The sequence below is a fragment of the Heterodontus francisci genome, chromosome 3 (assembly GCF_036365525.1).
Source record: "Heterodontus francisci isolate sHetFra1 chromosome 3, sHetFra1.hap1, whole genome shotgun sequence".
NCBI lineage: Eukaryota > Metazoa > Chordata > Chondrichthyes > Heterodontiformes > Heterodontidae > Heterodontus > Heterodontus francisci.
The window spans coordinates 24,641,231-24,661,867 of NC_090373.1; the positions used below are offsets into that span (position 1 = coordinate 24,641,231).

Sequence of the window (20,637 nt, forward strand, 5' to 3'; positions counted from 1 at the left end):
ATGGCAGCTCATGCTGTCCTGGAGGCACTCCAAAAAGTTAGCTTTCAATTCAGCAATGTGTTTTTCCACCTGTGTGCCCCCCCCCCCCCCCCCCCCAAAGAGTGGTAGTGCCACATTAGAGGTGTTGTACATGTCAGGTATGTTGAGCGCTTGATAATGAATCGGCTCTTTTCATTGAAGTGTGTCTACAGGCAATCTCTTTAAAACATGAAAAGGGAACACTACATTTCTGCATAACATGGGGGTACAGAAGGAACATACTGTCAGAAACTGGCATTTATTGGCAAAATCCTACTGTTGTCATAGCACAAATACAGCTCGTATTGTGAAAGAGCAAAATCCCTTGCAGTCTCCACATATACAATCTGGAATTCTTGAATCACTGACAAGCAAAACTGATAGTTGTGACAAGAAGACTGATGAGTACATCCCTGATCTTTGAAGCAACATGAAAGATACAATAAAAAACCAACTGGGAAGATGCTTGTTGAAGCCCTGGAAGGGAATGCATCTGTATTTCTGAAGAGCTGCTCCATACTGTGCACGTTTAACCTTCTAAAGATGATCAAGGGCTTGGAGTTGTATACCATCAGTATTCCACTTCCACTGCACACAGTGGGGCTTTTCTCAAAGTTTGGAAAATTTGTTTTGGGGAGGATGTACCAGAGATAGATGGGCTCCAGTGATCTCAACTGGTGAGATTGGTGACACCAATCCACGTACAAACTAGCAAAAACTGCCCTTTGGGCCATGTGGATACCTGTTTCCACTGCAGCTTTGAACTTGTCAGTTTTGCCAAAAGGAGATAATACAAAAAAAACACATTTGACTGGGCAACCTGGAATTTATTTCTATGTTGCTGTTCAATATTCAGGTTTTCAACATGCAGTGTTTCCTACTTTATGATGTAATGAGCAGAACAAGGTTTACTGCTGCAATTTGTGAATCATTCAGTCTTATTATAAACATTTGTGGTTTATGATTTATCCTTTCTCTCTTTCTCAGCTCACTCGTGATCTCGCACATTTTTTTTCTTTTTACATCTGTTGGGTGGAACACTTGGCAGTTGGTTTGCTTGAAGTCAGAACAGTATACAGGCATGTTATATGAACAATACTTTATTTTCTGTTTTCTTTCAATTATTTTTGCTGATGAATTTTCATGCAGGTCAAAGTAAACATGGTGGCCCGAACTAATTTGATGAAACTACCTGATTGCTACTTGCCAATTGAACAAAAACTGACTATTCAAATCATTCGCATTTTTGTTGAGCAGAAATCCCATTCACTGCATCAAACTGCTTTTTCTTCATTGGCAGATATTGGATAGGCTGAAATGCGGACTGATAATATTTTTAAATGAATCTTGCCCTGTAGACATGCAATGTCCTAAGCTGTGAAGTTGAAGACTTAATTCTGTGAGATGTGGCATTTCACTTCTGTAGAAACTGCACTTAAAGTTGAAACTTAAAAGTGAAGAGGATGGATTGGTCATATGATGGCATCTTGCTATAACACTCCTGATCATTAGTTCTTTCATAACCATTGAATAAAATGTAAATGTCAATTATAATTGGTGCAAGTGACTATCACTAATTTACATAACCTTAATATAGAGGCATAATCCTTAGTGAATTGTTTAGCCCTGCTTTGTAACGGCTTATGACTGATTTCTAATTATCAAAACATTCAGTACGAGGGCCATGTGTTTCATTGTAAGCATGTAAGTATCTGTTACTGTTGTAGATGGTGCTGAAGTTAGTATTTCAACATTAAAAGTGTCGCTGTGTATGACGCACAATTGCTATTTTTTGTTGGAGTATATTATGCTGAAATCGAGTAATCTGGCCACTGAGTGCCATAAATTAATCAATATACTTGTTGAAAACCCCTTTCAACAACTAAAATTTATGATTTTCAAAATAAGTGTTTAAACAGGATCAAAACACTAAATATAGCTGAAAATAGAGACATGTTGTCGAAGCTTTTCATCTTGCACTCATCAGGACAATCTGCAAGGATAACCAATGTAAGGGAAAACAACAACTTATACTGCATGAGAAGAGAGTGCTGATTGGTTGGCAAGTGAACTATGATTGGTAGAGGTGTTGCCATGGAGAATGCACCAGTTTATGGTGACTGACAGTTAACTGCTAAGCTTGTTTGAAATTTAAACTAGGCAGCTTGACTCTGGTCAAGACATTGTCCTGAGGAATGAGCCAGCGAATGGCTGTCACTTACTTTGTTTTGCTGAAACAGGCGTAATGTTTGTACATATTCTTTCTGTCTGCAAAGAACAGGACCCTGTGTATTAATATATGTAGCTTCCAGTACGCACAAATGAGCCACACTGTGAGTCCTACTGACAATTTTAAATTGGTTGTCAGCGTAATTCTAAGCAGACACAGATGCATAGTCCAGTATTGAAGATTCATTCTTTTGTTACAAGAATCTGTCTTTTATAAGTTTTAGAGGACCTCTTACTTCATGTCCGTAAACCAATTTGAGAGGACTAAAGCTTGTAGACTCATTTGGTGAGTCTCTGGTGGCAAATAAAAGAAAGTCTAGTCCTTTTATCCCAGTCATGTGGATATTCGTGACAGTATGTTCTAATCATTGTTTTGAGAGTTTGGTGAAATCTCTCTAAAGCTCCCTGTGACTGTGGGTGATTTACTGAATATTTCAACTGTCTAATCCCCAAATTGTCCATGACTTCTTGAAATATCTTAGACATGAAATTAGAATCTTGATCTGGTTGAACTTCAAGTGACAACCCATATCTTGTAAAGAATTGGGTTAACTTTTCTACTACTATTCTAGCAGTAACTGTCCTCAAAGGAATGACCTCTGGGAATCGAGTAGCCATATCCATGATAATAAGTCTGTATTGATGTCCTGCTTTTGTTTTTGGCAAGGGTCCTACATAGTCTACTAATACCCTGCTAAATTGTTCCTCATTCGCTGGTATGGAAACTAGTGGTGCCAGATTTATGGTAGGTTATGGTTTTCCCACCATTTGACATGTATGGCATGTCCTACAAAATTGTGTCTCATCCTATGAAAGACCTGGCCCGTAATAATGTTGGCTTATGTGTGATTTGGTCTTCTGAATTCCCCTATGTCCTGCAAAACGAATGTCGTGTGCTAACCTTAATAATCCTTGGCGATATTTTGGTGGTACCACTATCTGTTCAACCATTATGCAGTCTTTGTCTGCAGGTCTATGAGGCGGTCGCCATTTCCTCCTCAAAATCCCATTTGCCATATAATAGCCTTCCGGAACTCCTTTCGCCTCAGCTTCAGTCAGAGCTGTCTGTGGTATTCAGTGTATCTCTGGATCAGCTTGTTGTGCTGCAATGATAGAAGATCTGTTAAACATCTTATTTGGATTATCTAAATCCCCAAATGAGGTTTCAGATACTTGGCTATCTGCTTGTGGTGCCCTTTTACCTCCGACAATGGATCCTGTTTAGCCATTGCTCGGGTAACAACACACACAGGAAATATTCCTGGAACTTGTTCCTGTAATTTCTCCGTTTCCTTAACTTCACTTGGTTCCTCTGTAATTATAGGGGAAACTGATATTTTTGATCCAGCCAAATCATTTCCCAGGATTTGATCAATTCCCTTTACTGACAAACTGTGGACAACTCCTACAGTTACTATCCCAGATATTAAGTCACTAGGTGTAATTTATGTAAAGATATGGGTTTATACTCGCTGCAAATTCCATTAACTAAAACTTTAGCGTTCAAGGCGCTCTCGGTTGGAAACCTTGTATCTTTCCCCAGCAAGAGCGTTTGGGTTGCTCCTGTATCCCTGAGTATAATAGATTTTCCTGCCTCACTTACAAGATATGGAGTTACTCTCCCCTTTGACAAAACTTCATTATAATTTTTGGGTATTTTCTTCTTAACCTCTACACTCCTTTTAGTTTTCGTATCTGGTTTTACAGCTGTCGTTAAAGCTATAGCCTGGTCTGCTATACTCTGTCAGATTCTTTTCCTCTAAACTAGCTTTGCGTGTCCCAACAAGTCCTATGGGCTTACCTCGCAATTTCCGGCACTCTGAAGGAAGATGACCTGTTTTGTGGCAATGATAACACTTTGGCTTGCGAACTTCACTTCTACCCTCAGCATCTTCCTTTTTGATGTGCGGAGGGCTCCTGAGGCATTCCCAGCTGTTCTTGTCTCCGGCTACTTGCCTTCCTTTCACTCTCCCACTTTCTGTCCTTCTCGGGTTTATGGGAGTGACGGTGTGGCAAATGGAATTTAATCTAATCCTGAGAAGTGTGAGGTGATGCATTTTGGGAGGATTAACAAGGCAAGGGAATATACAATGGATGGTAGGACCCTAGCACCAGAGGGTCAGAGAGACCTTGGTGTACTTGTCCATAGATACTGAAGGCAGCGGCACAGGTAGATAAGGTTAGGAAGGCATATAGGATACTTGCCTTTATTAGCCGAGGCATAGAATATAAGAGCAGGGAAGTTATGATGGAGCTGTATAAAACGCTAGTTAGGCCACAGCTGGAGTACTGTGTGCAGTTCTGGGCACCACACCATAGGGAGAAAGTGATTGCAGTGGAGAGGGCGCAGAGGAGATTCACCACGATGTTGCCTGGGCTGGAGCATTTCAGCTATGAAGAGAGACTGAAAAGGCTAGGGTTGTTTTCCTTAGAGCAGAGAAGGCTGAGGGGAGATATGATTGAGGTAAACAAAATTGTGAGGGGCATTGATAGGTTAGATAGGAAGAAACTTTTTCCCTTAGCAGAGGGATCACTAACCAGGGGGCATAGATTTAACAAGAAATGCTGGAACTACTCAGCAGGTCTGGCAGCATCGGAACCGAAGAAGGGTCACTGACCCGAAACGTTAACTCTGCTTCTCTTTCCACAGATGCTGCCAGACCTGCTGAGTGGTTCCAGCATTTCTTGTTTTTATTTCAGATTTCCAGCATCTGCAGTATTTTGCTTTTATTATTATGGCATAGATTTAACGTAAGGGGCAGGAAGTTTAGAGGGGATTTGAGGGAAAAAAAATTCACAGAGGGTGGTTAGAATCTGGAACGCACTGCCTGAAGGGGTGGTTGAGGCAGGAACCCTCACAACATTTAAGAAATATTTAGATGAGCACTTGAAATGCCATAGCATACAAGGCTACGGGCCAGGTGCTGGAAAATGGGATTAGAATAGATGGGTGCTTGGTGGCCGGCACAGACATGATGGGCCGAAGGGCCTGTTTCTGTGCTGTATGACTGACAACAGAGGTTGTCATATTCACACGCTAAAATCATCAGCAATTTCCACTGCTTGCCTAGCTTTGCAAACTTTCAGGTTATCTACGAGTTTTTAAACTGTTTTTAGAGAATCAACTCCCGAAGGTTCTCTTGTGGTTTCCATCTTTAATGCCTGTATCCAACAGTCAAAATTAATTCGCTTCACTCTCAAATTCTACATATGTCTGCCCAGCCAATCTCCATAAGTTCCGAAATTTCTAACAAGCTTCAGGGGCTAACTCATACGCAGTGAGAATAGCCTTTTTTGTCATCTCATTTTCTGCAGAAGCCTCTTCAGGCAGCATGGCATGAACTTCATGAGCTCTGCTAAATTCAGATTTTCCTGACCCGAATTTCCCTGGATTCATGACTTTATCTTAGTTCCATCTCTTTTAGCCTAAATTCCCTCTCTTTTTCACTTTCTCTCTGAAGTTCAAGTTTTCTTATTACTATTGCTTTTTCTTTCCTCTTTTTCCAATTCATGTTTTTCATTTCTTTTTCAGCCTCAAGTTTTTTTGTTTCTGACTGAATCCTAGCCAATACCACTGCATCACTCTGACCTACTACTTCCTTGTTCCTCGTATTCCTCCTCTTCTAATTCCAGATGTTGGGCTATTATGTCTGCTTTTTTGGCGCTTGATTTAAATTCTAACCCCAATTTTACCGCCAATTCTTTTAATTTGTTCTTCGTTAAAGTTATCAAGTCACTGAGAGAAACACTCTGCTTTCCTAAAAACTCTGCTGCCTCCGCTAATGCCATTACTATGGTACAGACTATACCTTATAACAAGAAACCTGGGTCCTTTTATCTCTTCGTAATTGGTGTTGGATTTAGATCCCAACAATCAAGTTTGCAATTGATATGATTCCATACGCGAGAGCAGTTAATATGATTCTAAAAACAAGCCCTCCAAATTTGTCTGATTCTGATCCCAGTTGCGAGCCGCCTAATTAAAATATGATTCGATCCTGGATGAGCCCCAATTAAAATATGTTACGACCGCTCAGGACAAAACCCCCAATCAAAATATGATTCTGATCGGAGGGAGCAACGCACTGTCAATTCAGTCCTGTCGCTCTACAGGTCGCATCGTATATCTCGAAGCTTTCCAAATCGAAGAAAGCAGCAGCCGAATTGAAACAACCTAGTAACCTCCAAATGAGGTGAAATAAAACCAGGTATCTTTAGATATCAACAAATTAACTATTCAAAAAAAAAACTAAAAATCTTAAACACTACTTAGATAAATCAATATCTAAAGACGTTATAACTTATTTTTTAAAAACTAACTCCCGCATTCGCATACATATACTCAAACAAATAGTAGTTTGGTTTTTAATTAGCTGGCCGAAAAAATAGAAAAAAATAGTCTTTGCAGGTTACACTTCCAATGAATGGTCTTCTGATACAACACAGTCAAAGTTCACTTGCAGTCTTCCAAGGTCCAATGAATCCAAAGATCCTTACAGAGATAGGAATTCAGCAGTTTCGTTCAGCAGTTCAGTATTAAACTCTCTTTTTTCAGCGATGAACACAGTAGACCAATAATTTGTTATTTCTTTAAGGAATTAATCTGGCTTGAAGCTTTTTAGAATTTTGAGCGAAAAAACTACCTGGGTCTAAATTGACTTAGAGTGCTGCTATTTCCTTCACATGTTGGATCTTCTTGTCAACTGTGTGTATCTGCAAGCCAGTTTCAAAGTTAAAATGGATACATTGAAACCCTGTTCTCCTTTTCTGTATGGTTGTTGCTGGGCAACCAGAATGCACTTTGGCTTACAGTCTCTGGAGCTTGCTGCCTTAAAGTAGTACTGATCTATTACAGCCTTAAAGGCACACCGCAATATTTCCTGAGAAGAAAAAAAATGTGCTAAGAATCTTAACCAATTAAAGATTGTCAGTAAGGCTTGCAGTGTGGTCATTTGCACGTACTGGCAGCTACATATATTAATGCACCAGGCCCTGTTCTTTGCAGACAGAGTATGTACAAACATCACACCTGTTTCAGCTGAACAAAATAGCTGACAGCCATTCGCTGCTTCATTCCTTAGGGCAATGCCTTGACCAATCAGAGTCAAGCTGCCTAGTTTAAATTTCAAGTAAGCTTGGCAGTTGACTGTCAGTCACTGTAAACTAATGCATTCTCCATGGCAACGTTTCTACCAATAAGAATTCACTTGCCAACCAATCAGCGCACTCTTTTCATGCAGTGCAGCAGCTTATCCGGGAGCAGAGAGTGCGAGCGAGTGAGCAGCTGGGAAGGTCAGTTTCAGCTTAAACTTAATTCCCTTTTGTTTTCGGCGGACCAAGGGGCTGCTGGGTAAGTAAAACCCTGTATATTTGGGCCGTTTAAAATAACTTACCTTTCATTGCAGCAGCTTATTCGGGAGCAGAGAGTGCGAGTGAGTGAGCAGCTGGGAAGGTCAGTTTCAGCTTAAACTTAATTCCCTTTTGTTTTCGGCGGACCAAGGGGCTGCTGGGTAAGTAAAACCCTATATATTTGGGCCTTTTCTGAACCCGAGAAACTACACGGGTTGTGTCTCCCACCCGCCCTCCTCCTCTAACCAAAAAAAAAGGACTTGGTGGTGTGTAGATAAGGTAAGGCTTTTTCTACTTTTTTTTTATCGTGTGATTGGTAAAAACTTTTCGTTCCTTTTTCATTTTTTCTAAGTTTCAGACTAAGTTAAGCTTAAGATTAAAAATGGCAGGAGATCTCAGACCCGTGTTATGCTCCTCTTGCTCAATGTGGGAGCTCAGGGACACGGCTGATGTCCCTGACTCCTTCACGTGCAGGAAGTGTGTCCAGCTGCAGCTCTTGTTAGACCGCATGACGGCTCTGGAGCTGCGGATGGACTCACTTTGGAGCATCCGCGATGCTGAGGAGGTCGTGGATAGCACGTTTAGCGAATTGGTCACACCGCAGATTAGGATTGCTGAGGGAGAAAGGGAATGGGTGACCAAAAGGCAGAGAAAGAGCAGGAAGGCAGTGCAGGTGTCCCCTGCGGTCATCTCCCTCCACAACAGGTATACCGTTTTGGATACTATTGAGGGAGATGGCTCACCAGGGGAAGGCAGCATTAGCCAGGTTCATGGCACCGTGGCTGGCTCTGCTGTTCAGAAGGGCGGCAAAAAGAGTGGAAGGGCTATCGTCATAGGGGATTCGATTGTAAGGGGAGTAGATAGGCGGTTGTGTGGTCGAAAACGAGACTCCCGAATGGTATGTTGCCTCCCAGGTGCACGGGTCAGGGATGTCTCAGATCGGCTGCAGAACATTCTGAAGGGGGAGGGTGAACAGCCAGTTGTTGTTGTGCACATAGGCACCAATGATTTAGGTAAAAAACGGGATGAGGTCCTACAAGCAGAATTTAGGGAGTTAGGAGCCAAGTTAAAAAGTAGGACCTCAGAGGTAGTAATCTCAGGATTGCTACCAGTGCCACGTGATAGTCAGAGTAGAAATGAAAGAATAGTCAGGATGAATGCATGGCTTGAGAGATGGTGCAGGAGGGAGGGGTTCAGATTTTTGGGACATTGGGACCGGTTCTGGGGGAGGTGGGACGATTACAAATTGGACGGTCTACACCTGGGCTGGACTGGAACCAATGTCCTTGGGGGTGCTTTTGCTAACGCTGTTGGGGAGGGTTTAAACTAATGTGGCAGGGGGTTGGGAACCAAATGAGGAGACTTGGTTAAGGGAAGGGCATGATTGGCAACTAAATATCCCAGGATATCGATGCTTCAGGCGGGATAGAGAGGGAGGTAAAAGGGGTGGAGGAGTTGCATTACTGGTCAAAGAGGATATCACAGCTGTGCTGAAGGAAGGCACTATGGAGGACTCGAGCTGTGAGGCAATATGGGCAGAACTGAGAAATAGGAAGGGTGCGGTAACAATGTTGGGGCTGTACTACAGGCCTCCCAACAGCAAGCGTAAGATAGAGGTACAAATATGTAAACAGATTATGGAAAGGTGTAGGAGCAACAGGGTGGTGGTGATAGGAGATTTTAATTTTCCCAACATTGACTGGGATTCACTTAGTGTTAGAGGTCTAGATGGAGCAGAATTTGTAAGGAGCATCCAGGAGGGTTTTCTAGAGCAGTATGTAAATAGTCCAACTCGGGAAGGGGCCATACTGGACCTGGTGTTGGGGAATGAGCCCAGCCAGGTGGTTGAAGTTTCAGTAGGGGACTACTTTGGGAATAATGATCACAATTCCGTACGTTTTAGAATACTCATGGACAAAGACGAGAGTGGTCCTAAAGGAAGAGTGCTAAATTGGGGGAAGGCCAACTATACCAAAATTCGGCAGGAGCTGGGGAATGTAGATTGGCAGCAGCTGTTTGAAGGTAAATCCACATTTGATATGTGGGAGGCTTTTAAAGAGAGGTTGATTAGCGTGCAGGAGAGACATGTTCCTGTGAAAATGAGGGATAGAAATGGCAAGATTAGGGAACCATGGATGACAGGTGAAATTGTGAGACTAGCTAAGAGGAAAAAGGAAGCATACATAAGGTCTAGGCGGCTGAAGAAAGATGAAGCTTTGGAAGAATATCGGGAATGTAGGACCAATCTGAAACGAGGAATTAAGAGGGCTAAAAGGGGTCATGAAATATCTTTAGCAAACGGGGTTAAGGAAAACCCCAAAGCCTTTTATTCATATATAAGGATCAAGAGGGTAACTAGAGAAAGGATTGGCCCACTCAAGGACAAAGGAGGAAAGTTATGCGTGGAGTCAGAGAAAATGGGTGAGATTCTAAACGAGTACTTTGCATCGGTATTCACCGAGGAGAGGGACATGACGGATGTTGAGGTTAGGGACAGATGTTTGATTACTCTAGGTCAAGTCGGCATAAGGAGGGAGGAAGTGTTGGGTATTCTAAAAGGCATTAAGGTGGACAAGTCCCCAGGTCCGGATGGGATCTATCCCAGGTTACTGAGGGAAGCGAGAGAGGAAATAGCTGGGGCCTTAACAGATATCTTTGCAGCATACTTTAACACGGGTGAGGTCCCGGAGGACTGGAGAATTGCTAATGTTGTCCCTTTGTTTAAGAAGGGTAGCAGGGATAATCCAGGTAATTATAGACCGGTGAGCCTGACGTCAGTGGTAGGGAAGCTGCTGGAGAAGATACTGAGGGATAGGATCTATTCCCATTTGGAAGAAAATGGGCTTATCAGTGATAGGCAACATGGTTTTGTGCAGGGAAGGTCATGTCTTACCAACTTAATAGAATTCTTTGAGGAAGTGACAAAGTTGATTGATCAGGGAAGGGCTGTAGATGTCATATACATGGACTTCAGTAAGGCGTTTGATAAGGTTCCCCCATGGTAGGCTGATGGAGAAAGTGAAGTCGCATGGGATCCAGAGTGTACTAGCTAGATGGATAAAGAACTGGCTGGGCAACAGGAGACAGACAGTAGCAGTGGAAGGGAGTTTCTCAAAATGGAGGCGTGTGACCAGTGGTGTTACACAGGGATCCGTGCTGGGACCACTGTTGTTTGTGATGTACATAAATGATTTGGAGGAAAGTATAGGTGGACTGATTAGCAAGTTTGCAGACGACACTAAGATTGGTGGAGTAGCAGATAGTGAAGGGGACTGTCAGAGAATACAGCAGAATATAGATAGACTGGAGAGTTGGGCAGAGAAATGGCAGATGGAGTTAAATCAGGGCAAATGCGAGGTGATGCATTTTGGAAGATCCAATTCAAGAGTGAACTATACAGTAAATGGAAAAGTCCTGGGGAAAATTGATGTACAGAGAGATTTGGGTGTTCAGGTCCATTGTTCCCTGAAGGTGGCAACGCAGGTCAATAGAGTGGTCAAGAAGGCATACGGCATGCTTTCCTTCATCGGACGGGGTATTGAGTACAAGAGTTGGCAGGTCATGTTACAGTTGTATAGGACTTTGGTTCGGCCACATTTGGAATACTGCGTGTAGTTCTGGTCGCCACATTACCAAAAGGATGTAGATGCTTTGGAGAGGGTGCAGAGGAGGTTCACCAGGATGTTGCCTGGTATGGAGGGCGCTAGCTATGAAGAGAGGTTGAGTAGATTGGGATTATTTTCATTAGAAAGGCGGAGGTTGAGGGGGGACCTGATTGAGGTGTACAAAATCATGAGAGGTATAGACAGGGTGGATAGCAAGAAGCTTTTTCCCAGAGTGGGGGATTCAAATACTAGGGGTCACGAGTTCAAAGTGAGAGGGGAAAAGTTTAGGGGGGAATATGCGTGGAAAGTTCTTTACGCAGAGGGTGGTGGGTGCCTGGAACGCGTTGCCAGCGGAGGTGGTAGATGCGAACACGATAGCGTCTTTTAAGATGTATCTAGACAGATACATGAATGGGCAGGAAGCAAAGAGATACAGACCCTTAGAAAATAGGCGACATGTTTAGGTAGAGGATCTGGATCGGCGCAGGCTTGGAGGGCCGAAGGGCCTGTTCCTGTGCTGTAATTTTCTTTGTTCTTCTTTGTTCAGTATAAGTTGTTGTTTTCTCTTGCATTGGTTATTCTTGCAGATTGTCCTGATTGCAAGACGAAAAGCTTCGACAGCACATCTCTATTTTCAGCAATACTCAAGTTCTGGACTACTAAACGACATTAAATATATCTGAACTGTATCTTGTGCCTTTTTAATGCTTTCATTGAAGTTGAAACTTCTGCCTCTGCAACACCCTGGTTTTGAACTTGGTATTTTTTCCCAGAGCTGTGCTTGAACTGAAGTTGGATTGCACAGTCTGAGCATGTGCAGTCTACTTAATTTCCCAAGATGCATTGTATCCAGTCAGTCAGCTGTAGTGATGGGATATTTTTCTTTCCCTCTTAGCACTTTGTACAGTAGCTTTGTTCAAGTGATTTTCAAAAACTAGAGGTCAAATTTCAAAAGCTTTACGGAGGTCAAATTTAGTCTTTTTTTCCTAAAAACAGGCTGCGTGTATTGAAAAACTGAGTTCTGATCACATGCCTGTTGTAGTTTTTGTTGATTTATAAATTTTGAGCAATATATTAAAGGAGATACATGCGCACATGTAGGTACGATGCTTTTCTCATTTAGTGCTACTTCAATTTTTAAGTTGAATTTTGAAGCTAACTATCCTTCCCTCTGACATGAAAGAGTTAATGATTGCATACATGTGGGATTCTAATTCTTATGAAACAGATGGAAATGAGTTAACAAGCAGTCTATTTTTCATTCTAATTTGATTTTATTTCTTATGAGGAGGGATGCAGAGCTCTGCCATGGAAAAGGGATCCCACAAATCATAACATAAAGCACAGAACAAGGAAAGGTCATCAAACCTATTCCATCCAAGCATGATCTGTTGTCCTAATCAATGTTTATCCCTCAACCAACATCACTAAAGCAGATTGGTCATTCTCTCATTATGGGAACTCGCTGTGTGCAAATTGGCTGCTGCATTTCCTGCATTACAACGGTGACTACACTTAAAAACAAAAGGACTTCACTGGGTATAAAGCACTTTAGGATGTCCTGAGGCCATGAACGGTGCTATATAAATGCAAGTCTTTCTTATCATGCACACCTCCCATTACCATCTGTTGATTTAAAAACAGAAAATGCTGGAAATACTCAACAGGTCTGGCAGCATGTCTGAAGAGAGAAAGTTAACGTTTCAGGCCGATGACCTGCATCAGAACATCGAGGACGTTGACCTGAAACGTTAACTCTGTTCCTTTCTCCACAGATACTGCCAGACCGGCTCAGTATTTCCAACATTTTCTGTTTGTTTTTATTTCATGTTTTCAGCATCTGCAGTGTTTTGCTTCTTTTACCATCTATTGATTTTCCTTTTTTAAGGAACAGTATGCTCCTTCCCCTAACACAAAAGTTATGGATATTTCTGTAGCCTTCATCTCACTGTTAAATTTTGGGTCTTTTTTCTAACCTAGATCATTTCACCTGTTTTGGACCTAAACGCATTAAACTGACATCTCTTCTATGCACCCCCTCCCTCCGCCCCCCAAAAAAAGAGTTCAGACTGCCTACTCATGAGATTTTCCAACTGTGCCTCATTTACATAGAACAAGAATTACTGGGACCTCCTACACTTTGAATATATTAACACTCAGATTTGAAAAGACACTGTCACACTGAGCCAAATTGTTTGAATTATTCTTCTGTCCAGTTTGTAACCATTAAAACTTGCATTGTTAAAATAAGCTTGGTGCAGGAATATGAACTGCCCTCGTGTTTAACTGCTAATGTACTGTGACTGAATTTAATGTGAGAGCCACCAGCTAAAATTAGGCAACCTGACTTTAAAATGCCACTTGACTGAATTAGTTACTTTCTTTGAGAGTCTGTTGGGCATGTGCACTATGTTGTGGTTTAACAGCAAATATACGTTTAATTATTTTAAAGGCTGTACCTCCTGTGTTGCTCTTCCTTATCCATTTCAACAGTTTGTTAAATGTGTCCTGGCTATCCTCAAACTTAAGCTAGTGCAAAGATCTGTGGCTCAGGTCACAGATCCCACATGAAGCCCCAGGCATCCATTAGCAATGATCATTAAATTTGACTTTTAGCAATTTTCATTACAAATTCACAAATTTGTCAGGTGGGAGGTGGGATTGCTTAAAAATTTATTCTTTACCAATTTCTGTGTGGGGACAGGGGGAGGCCCCAGATTCGGTCATTCACCCTCAAAATCAGGTCTTACAATGCCCATATGTTGTATTTGTGACTCCTATCACAGAACTGTGCACTACATACCAAGCATGACGGATCAGGTAATAATCATCGAACTTTTTTCAGCTTGTTGCTCATTTTCATGAGTTTTAGCAAACTGCTTTATTTTTGAACAATCTTTTTCTCTGAATTTACTCAGTTTTTGGGGAGGGGGGTTTCAATTTTCTTAACACTCCCCCCCCCCCCCCCCCCCAGCCTGCCAACAAACCTTTCCTGTTTATGATCAGAAAAAACAGGGAGAAAAGAAGAGGATTTTAAATTAGCAATACAAAGCAGCTTTTTATATTTTTAGCAACAGAGTAGGCAGGCAGCATTTCAGAGGTGGGAGAAGACAGACTCTGCAGCATGCTGCTGGTAGAAAGCTTGGCACAGGCTCAAAGGAATGCAGAGATTCTGCTGCACAAGCTTGGCTTTTGCAAGGAGCCAGAGAGACTGTCTCCAGTATGGTGGTCTTCCAATAGCATTCATGTCACAAGCTTACATCCTGCTCGTGTTTCCTTAACTTGTGATATTTGTACATTAAACTGAGATTTTTCACGGTATAGAACTGTTTATCTTCTGGCTGATGAGAACTGGGGAGTAACCCAGAAGATCAATTATTAACATAGGATAGAGGATGTCAAGTGATATATTTTAATCTAAATCATACCAAGTTAATGACCTAATAAAAGTAGATGCAGATATCAATGGCACAGATGCGTGAATTCCTTGAAACTTATCTTCTGGGGAGCAGACCTAGAGGTGGGAGGAGGAGGCCTTGAGTCTGCAAGGATTAATCTAGTTTCAGTAGCATTTTGATTTCATATGTAATTTATTTTCTTGCAAATTTTATGTTGAATGTGTATTAACCATTTCAATTATTCAAACTTATATGTTGTAGAGCATGACAATTAATCTTCTCTCCCCTGCCACTTTCTCTGCTCCATCCCTACATGAGTGCATTAATTATGTATTTTGCTTATAAACAGTATCAATAAAATCCTAATCTTAAATTCCCCAGTACTTGCTGCCCTAAAAACACATCGTGCCCTGATCAGAGAACTCCTCTATGCTGATTATGCTGCGCTAGTCGTTCTCACGGAAACCCAGCTACAAAGGATCATGGACTGTCTCTCCCGTGCCTGTAACTTGTTCTGCTTGACTATAAGCATCAAGAAAACCATGATCGTGAGACTAAGTGTTGCATCTCTGCCCCTGATCACACTAAATAACACCCCATTGGAAGTGGTTAGCATATTTTGCTACCTTGGGTCCACGGTGACAGACAATCTGTCCCTTGATGCAGAGCTCGATACATGTATAGGGAAAGCAGCTACCATCTTTGACCAACTTGCAAAATGTGGATGGAATAACACCAAGCTGACCAGGAAAAGAAGCTCAGTCATTTCCATCTTCGCTGTCTGCGGCGCTTTATGGGTATATCCCAGCAGGACAAAATCACAAATGCGGTACAGTGGCGCAGTGGTTAGCACCGCAGCCTCACAGCTCCAGGGACCCGGGTTCGATTCTGGGTACTGCCTGTGCGGAGTTTGCAAGTTCTCCCTGTGTTTGCGTGGGTTTTCGCTGGGTGCTCCGGTTTCCTCCCACATCCAAAGACTTGCAGGTGATAGGTAAATTGGCCATTGTAAATTGCCCCTAGTGTAGAGAGGTGATAGGGAATATGGGATTGCTGTAGGATTAGTATAAATGGGTGGTTGTTGGTCGGCACAGACTCGGTGGGCCGAAGGTCCTGTTTCAGTGCTGTATCTCTAAAATCTAAAAAAGGTAGAGCTCCCAAGTGTGTTGGCACTAATCAAACACAGACGGCTTCAGTGGATCGGACACGTCCGCAGGATGGAAGACAGTTGCATACCCAAGGACCTTCTGTATGGTGAGATAGCCTAGGCCAGATGACCAGTGGGGAGCCCAAAGCTCCACTTCAAGGATGCTTGTAAGCGTGACATGAAGGCCCTAAATATCGACTACAGCACTTGGGAGTCACTAGCTAGTGAAAGAGGGAAATGATGACGCATCCTGTGGACTGGTATGCATTACCTTGATGACCAGTGCTACAACAGGTGCCAGTGTCACTTGGCAGCTTCATGTGCAGCACTTGTGGCAGAACCTGCTCCTCAAGGATTGGCCTTCACAGCCTTCGACAAAGGTGCACCATGAGAAGACACCACATGTAAATGGATTGTTTTCTGCCTGTCTGTCATCTTTCATAAATGAAAGGATGCCAACCACATTGACTCTTTGTCAACAAAACCTTGATAAAATTTTTCATCCTTGCACTCACTCAAATCCCTCCACTGTCTCTGGAACCTCCTCCGTCCCTACAACCCTCCGAGAAATCTGCACTCCTTCAATTCTATGTCTTGTGTATCCCCAGTTCCTAATGCTCCACTATTGGTGGCCGTGACTTCAGCTGCATAGGGTCTAAGCTCTGGAATTCCCTCCCTAAATCTGTCCATCTTTCTCTCCTCCTTTAGGACACTCATTAAAACCTAGCTCAGACCAAGTTTTTGGTTGCCTCTCCTAATCTCTATTTGGCTCGGTGTCAGATTTTGTCGTCTGACACTCCTGAGAAGCTGGAATGTTTTTATTCTGATTTTGCTATATAAGTGCACGTTGTTAGATAACTAAGGAATTGTTACTTTTAATAAGTTGGTAGTGTGCCAGGGCATTAAATGGCTAATTCCATGATTTCATATTTGAAGAATCAGGCCTCACTGTCTGTCTATAATCAGCTTCCCTTCAAGCTGATTTCCTCAGAGTATGGGATTGAGGAATTAGCAATTCCTTTTAGTACTAATTTGGCCAAGCAACTGGGAACATGTCAAATGTCCAGAAGAATGTTGAATATTAAATCAGTGTTGGAATGAAAGAATAATTTTCAAAAGGGCACAATGTTTTAATAAATTAAAATGGTTTCTGTAAAGGAAAAAATTAAATACTTACTTTTTATACCTAGAAATATAGTGTCCACAGTCAATCTGGGTTGTAAACTGGACCTGAAGACAATAGCTCTTCGAGCAAGAAATGCTGAGTATAATCCAAAGGTAGGTGTTCATGTATGTGTGATGTATGTATGTGTGCATGATTTAGTGAAAATAACATCAAAGGCTTTTTGTTGAAGTATTGAAGTGAAGAGATGAATTCATTTTCTGTTTAAACTTTTCTTTTAGTGGTGTGATATGTGTAACTTTTAAAAGCATGCTGTCAGTATTTTCGGAGGGAGGGGGTGATGGGGAAGAAAGAGGAGGGAAGACATGAGAATGGGACCAGGTGAGATGTTTTGACGTGATTTTCCCATTTTTTGGTGTTAAAAAGTGTTGCACAATTTTTCCCTCTCTTTCAATACAAGGAAAGTTCGCAGTGTCCATGTTTATGTGACTGATCCCAGGTACATCAACTATACCTGCCAGCTTGAGAACATCAAACGCAATTCTTGAAGATGAAACTGGGTGGTTGATAGCTGAAGAAAGTAGAATTTCAACAAAGAAAAGCTTGCACTTGTGTAGGACCTTGACCACCACCCCCCAAACATTTTTTAAAAAGTTGTGTACGTGTCAAGATGAGGGTGAATAGAACCATTTATATTTCAGTAACTCATTGAAACGTATAAAATTATTAGAGAACTTGGCAGCATAGATGCTGAGTGGCTGCTTGCCCTGACTGGAGAGTTTTGAACTAGGGGTCATGGTCTCGGGATAAGGGGTTGGCCATTTAGGACAGAGATGAGGAACTTCTTTACTCAAGGGGTTATGAATCTTTGAACTTCTCTGCCCAAAGAGATGTGGGTGCTCATCAAGTCTGAGATTGCTAGATTTTTGGGAACGAGGAAATCCAGGGATCTGGGGATAGAGCAGGAAAGTGGAGTTGATGTAGAAGTTCAGCGATGATTTTATTGATTGGCAGAACAGGCTTGAGGGGTTGACTGGCCTATTGTACTCCAGTTTCTTATGCTTTTATGTTCTTCGTGTTAGCATCAAGCACTCCCAAGTCAAGTATAGTACAACCAAATGCAAAGTAAAGCTACCCTGCCCATCCCCAATCTCGAAAAAGCACCCCCTAACCGCATCGAGTGACATCAAACCCTCGATCTGCTTCCCTTAGTGCTGCATAGATCCTGGGATTCCCAGTATTACCAGAGCATGCAGGTAGGTTACAGTGCTGACAGCAGTCTAACCCAGTACTGGTCTCTTTTGCAGCGTTTTGCTGCTGTCATCATGAGAATCCGGGAACCTCGTACAACTGCACTTATTTTCAGCTCTGGGAAAATGGTGTGTACTGGAGCAAAGAGGTATGGACATTTATTTTAATCAAAGTTCTGATAACCTCATACTCTTTTTAACCAGATTTAAAGTTCACACTTTTTGATGATGAAAAATAATCCCCTAGTGGATGCTTTAAGTAACTTTTAATCTCCATTTTTCTATTCACTCATCAGTTGGCAGCAACTGTCCAGGAACACTAGCATTAAATTTTAATAAACATCAGTCTCTCAATGTGTGTTCTTCCTCCTGCATAATCTAACAAGAGCCAGCAACCCTCTAATGCTGTATCAAAGTGACCACTATTCATGTATGAGGTTAGGCAAGTGTTGCCAGGCTGTTGTCCTTGATGGAAAGGGAAGACCTTTTCTCCCATATGACTGATTTCTTGCAGGCATTGATTATGCGCTAAACATTTAATATTGAGAACAAGCTTGGTTGGTTGTTTCAATATTATCATTATGACAGGAAGTTAAGAAACTGGGTATTTCAACTTTTCTTGAAAAGGTTCCTTAACATGAAACTTTTGTTTCTATTAACTTTCTATTGCAAATTTAATAATCAACTGTAGGATTTCGTTATAAATACACTTGTGAATACAAAAGTACAGTGTGATTGTGTAGAGTCATAGAAATGTCAGCACAACAAAGGGCCATTTGGCCCATTGTGCTCTTTGCCTGTACTCTTCTTTGTTTTTCTTAATTTCTTTTAAAATTGACTCTTCAATAGTCACTTGCTCTAATGCATTTTCTATTCTAATAGCCTCTTGAATGAAAATATGGCCCTTATGCTTCTACTTATACTTCATGTTGACCATTCATATTGAAATGTAATTATTTAGCTTTGTATGGTTTTCATTTTTTGTGCAGCAAATGCAAGTGAGACAACATGTCATTGGTGTTGATGGGTTGTCCTAACTTTTTGCATTTGGTAAATACTGTAAAAACCTGGACACTATATGACATTGCCCCCTACACAAAAATGTTACTGGCATCTATTAAAAGTTGCTGTCCTCTAGGGGGATCTATGTGACCACTCCACTGTTTAGCTGTTAACCTCCAAGTGAGTAGTAAGGTTTAGACTAAAATCCTACAGCTTGGAAGCTTGAGAAGTTTTAAAGTAACTTGTGCACAGATTGTTAAGCAGTATGTCTGCACTTAAGAACAGTGGATGACCTCAGAGGTACCTCTCTCCAGAATTTGGCTGGAATATTTTGATTGCACGGTTTACGGAATTGGGAATTTAATCATTAAAAATCATATTTTCGTTTTCCAATTTATAATTGCCAAAAATAGTGTACTTGAAATGATTGCTGCTACTGACTTTTCAGAGCATTACTTATAATTATTTGAGAAGGTAAAACTTAAAACAAAGAACTAAGTTGTGCATTATAGCCAGTACATCACTTTATATTAGTTATTAAAAACACAATGCCAAAAATACTGAGCAGGTCAGGCAGCATCTTTGGAGAGAAACAGAGTTAGTTTCAGGTTGAAGAAATGTTTTAATGAAAGGTCATTAGCCTGAAACGTTAAGTCTGTTTCTGTCTACTGATGCTCCCTGACCTGAGTGTTTTTCAACATTTTCTGTTTTTATTTCAAATTAACAGTATCCGAGGTATTTTTATTTTGACTTGATATTCGTGGTTTTGATTAGCAGATGAGACTGTCTAAATGTCACTTTGTCAAGTTGTACCTGATTGATATTTTCAGTGCCAGTAGCTAGGATTATTTGCTCAATAAATACTAGCCCTTGTCTCCTGTTGCAGTGAAGAACAGTCACGACTGGCTGCGAGGAAATATGCCAGAGTTGTACAGAAATTGGGATTCCCAGCTAAGTTTCTGGATTTTAAGATTCAGAACATGGTGGGCAGCTGTGATGTGAAATTTCCCATTCGACTAGAAGGCTTGGTGCTCACTCATCAGCAATTCAGCAGGTAAAGAATGTGGGAAGAGGCTCCAGGAATTAAACTTATAATCAGGGGGCAAAGTTTTAAACTGTTATGTATGCATTTACTGATTACTGTAGAGAAAGGAAGCTGATGTCTGTTTCTTAAATGCAAAGATAGTATAATGAAAATTGAAGTTGTTGAGCCTTTATTCAGTGGGTTGCATTCTCCTCTCAAGCCAGAGTGGGTTCAAGCCCCACTCCAGAGACTTGAGCACATATTCTAGGCTGGCACTTGATGCCGTAGGCAGCACTCCCTCAGTATCGATGTGTATTGTTTTCATGGGTTTTTTCCTTCTCAACTTGATTTTTTTCATATTTCCTTAACCATACCCTGAGGCTAAATTAGATATTTAAGAAAAAAGGAAAACACAGCAGTGACTGGGAATAAAAGTGGCTAGTTTTTGCTTGCAGCATGCCCAGTGAGGCAACAAGAGGAAGTTTATTGGATTCT

The 20,637-nt window shown here is 41.5% G+C and overlaps 1 protein-coding gene across 2 annotated transcripts in view; it reads left to right on the forward strand.

Moving 5' to 3' along the window:
* tbp (TATA box binding protein) overlaps positions 1-20,637 on the forward strand; it is a 36,033-nt gene that overhangs the window by 12,164 nt on the left and 3,232 nt on the right. Inside the window, exons 4-6 of one of the 2 annotated variants that reach the window (XM_068020201.1) lie at positions 16,934-17,021; positions 18,174-18,265; positions 20,005-20,172. In XM_068020201.1, the coding sequence (XP_067876302.1) occupies positions 16,934-17,021; positions 18,174-18,265; positions 20,005-20,172 (348 nt within the window). The remainder of the gene's footprint in view (positions 1-16,933; positions 17,022-18,173; positions 18,266-20,004; positions 20,173-20,637) is intronic. The other variant, XM_068020203.1, reaches the window with a different exon arrangement.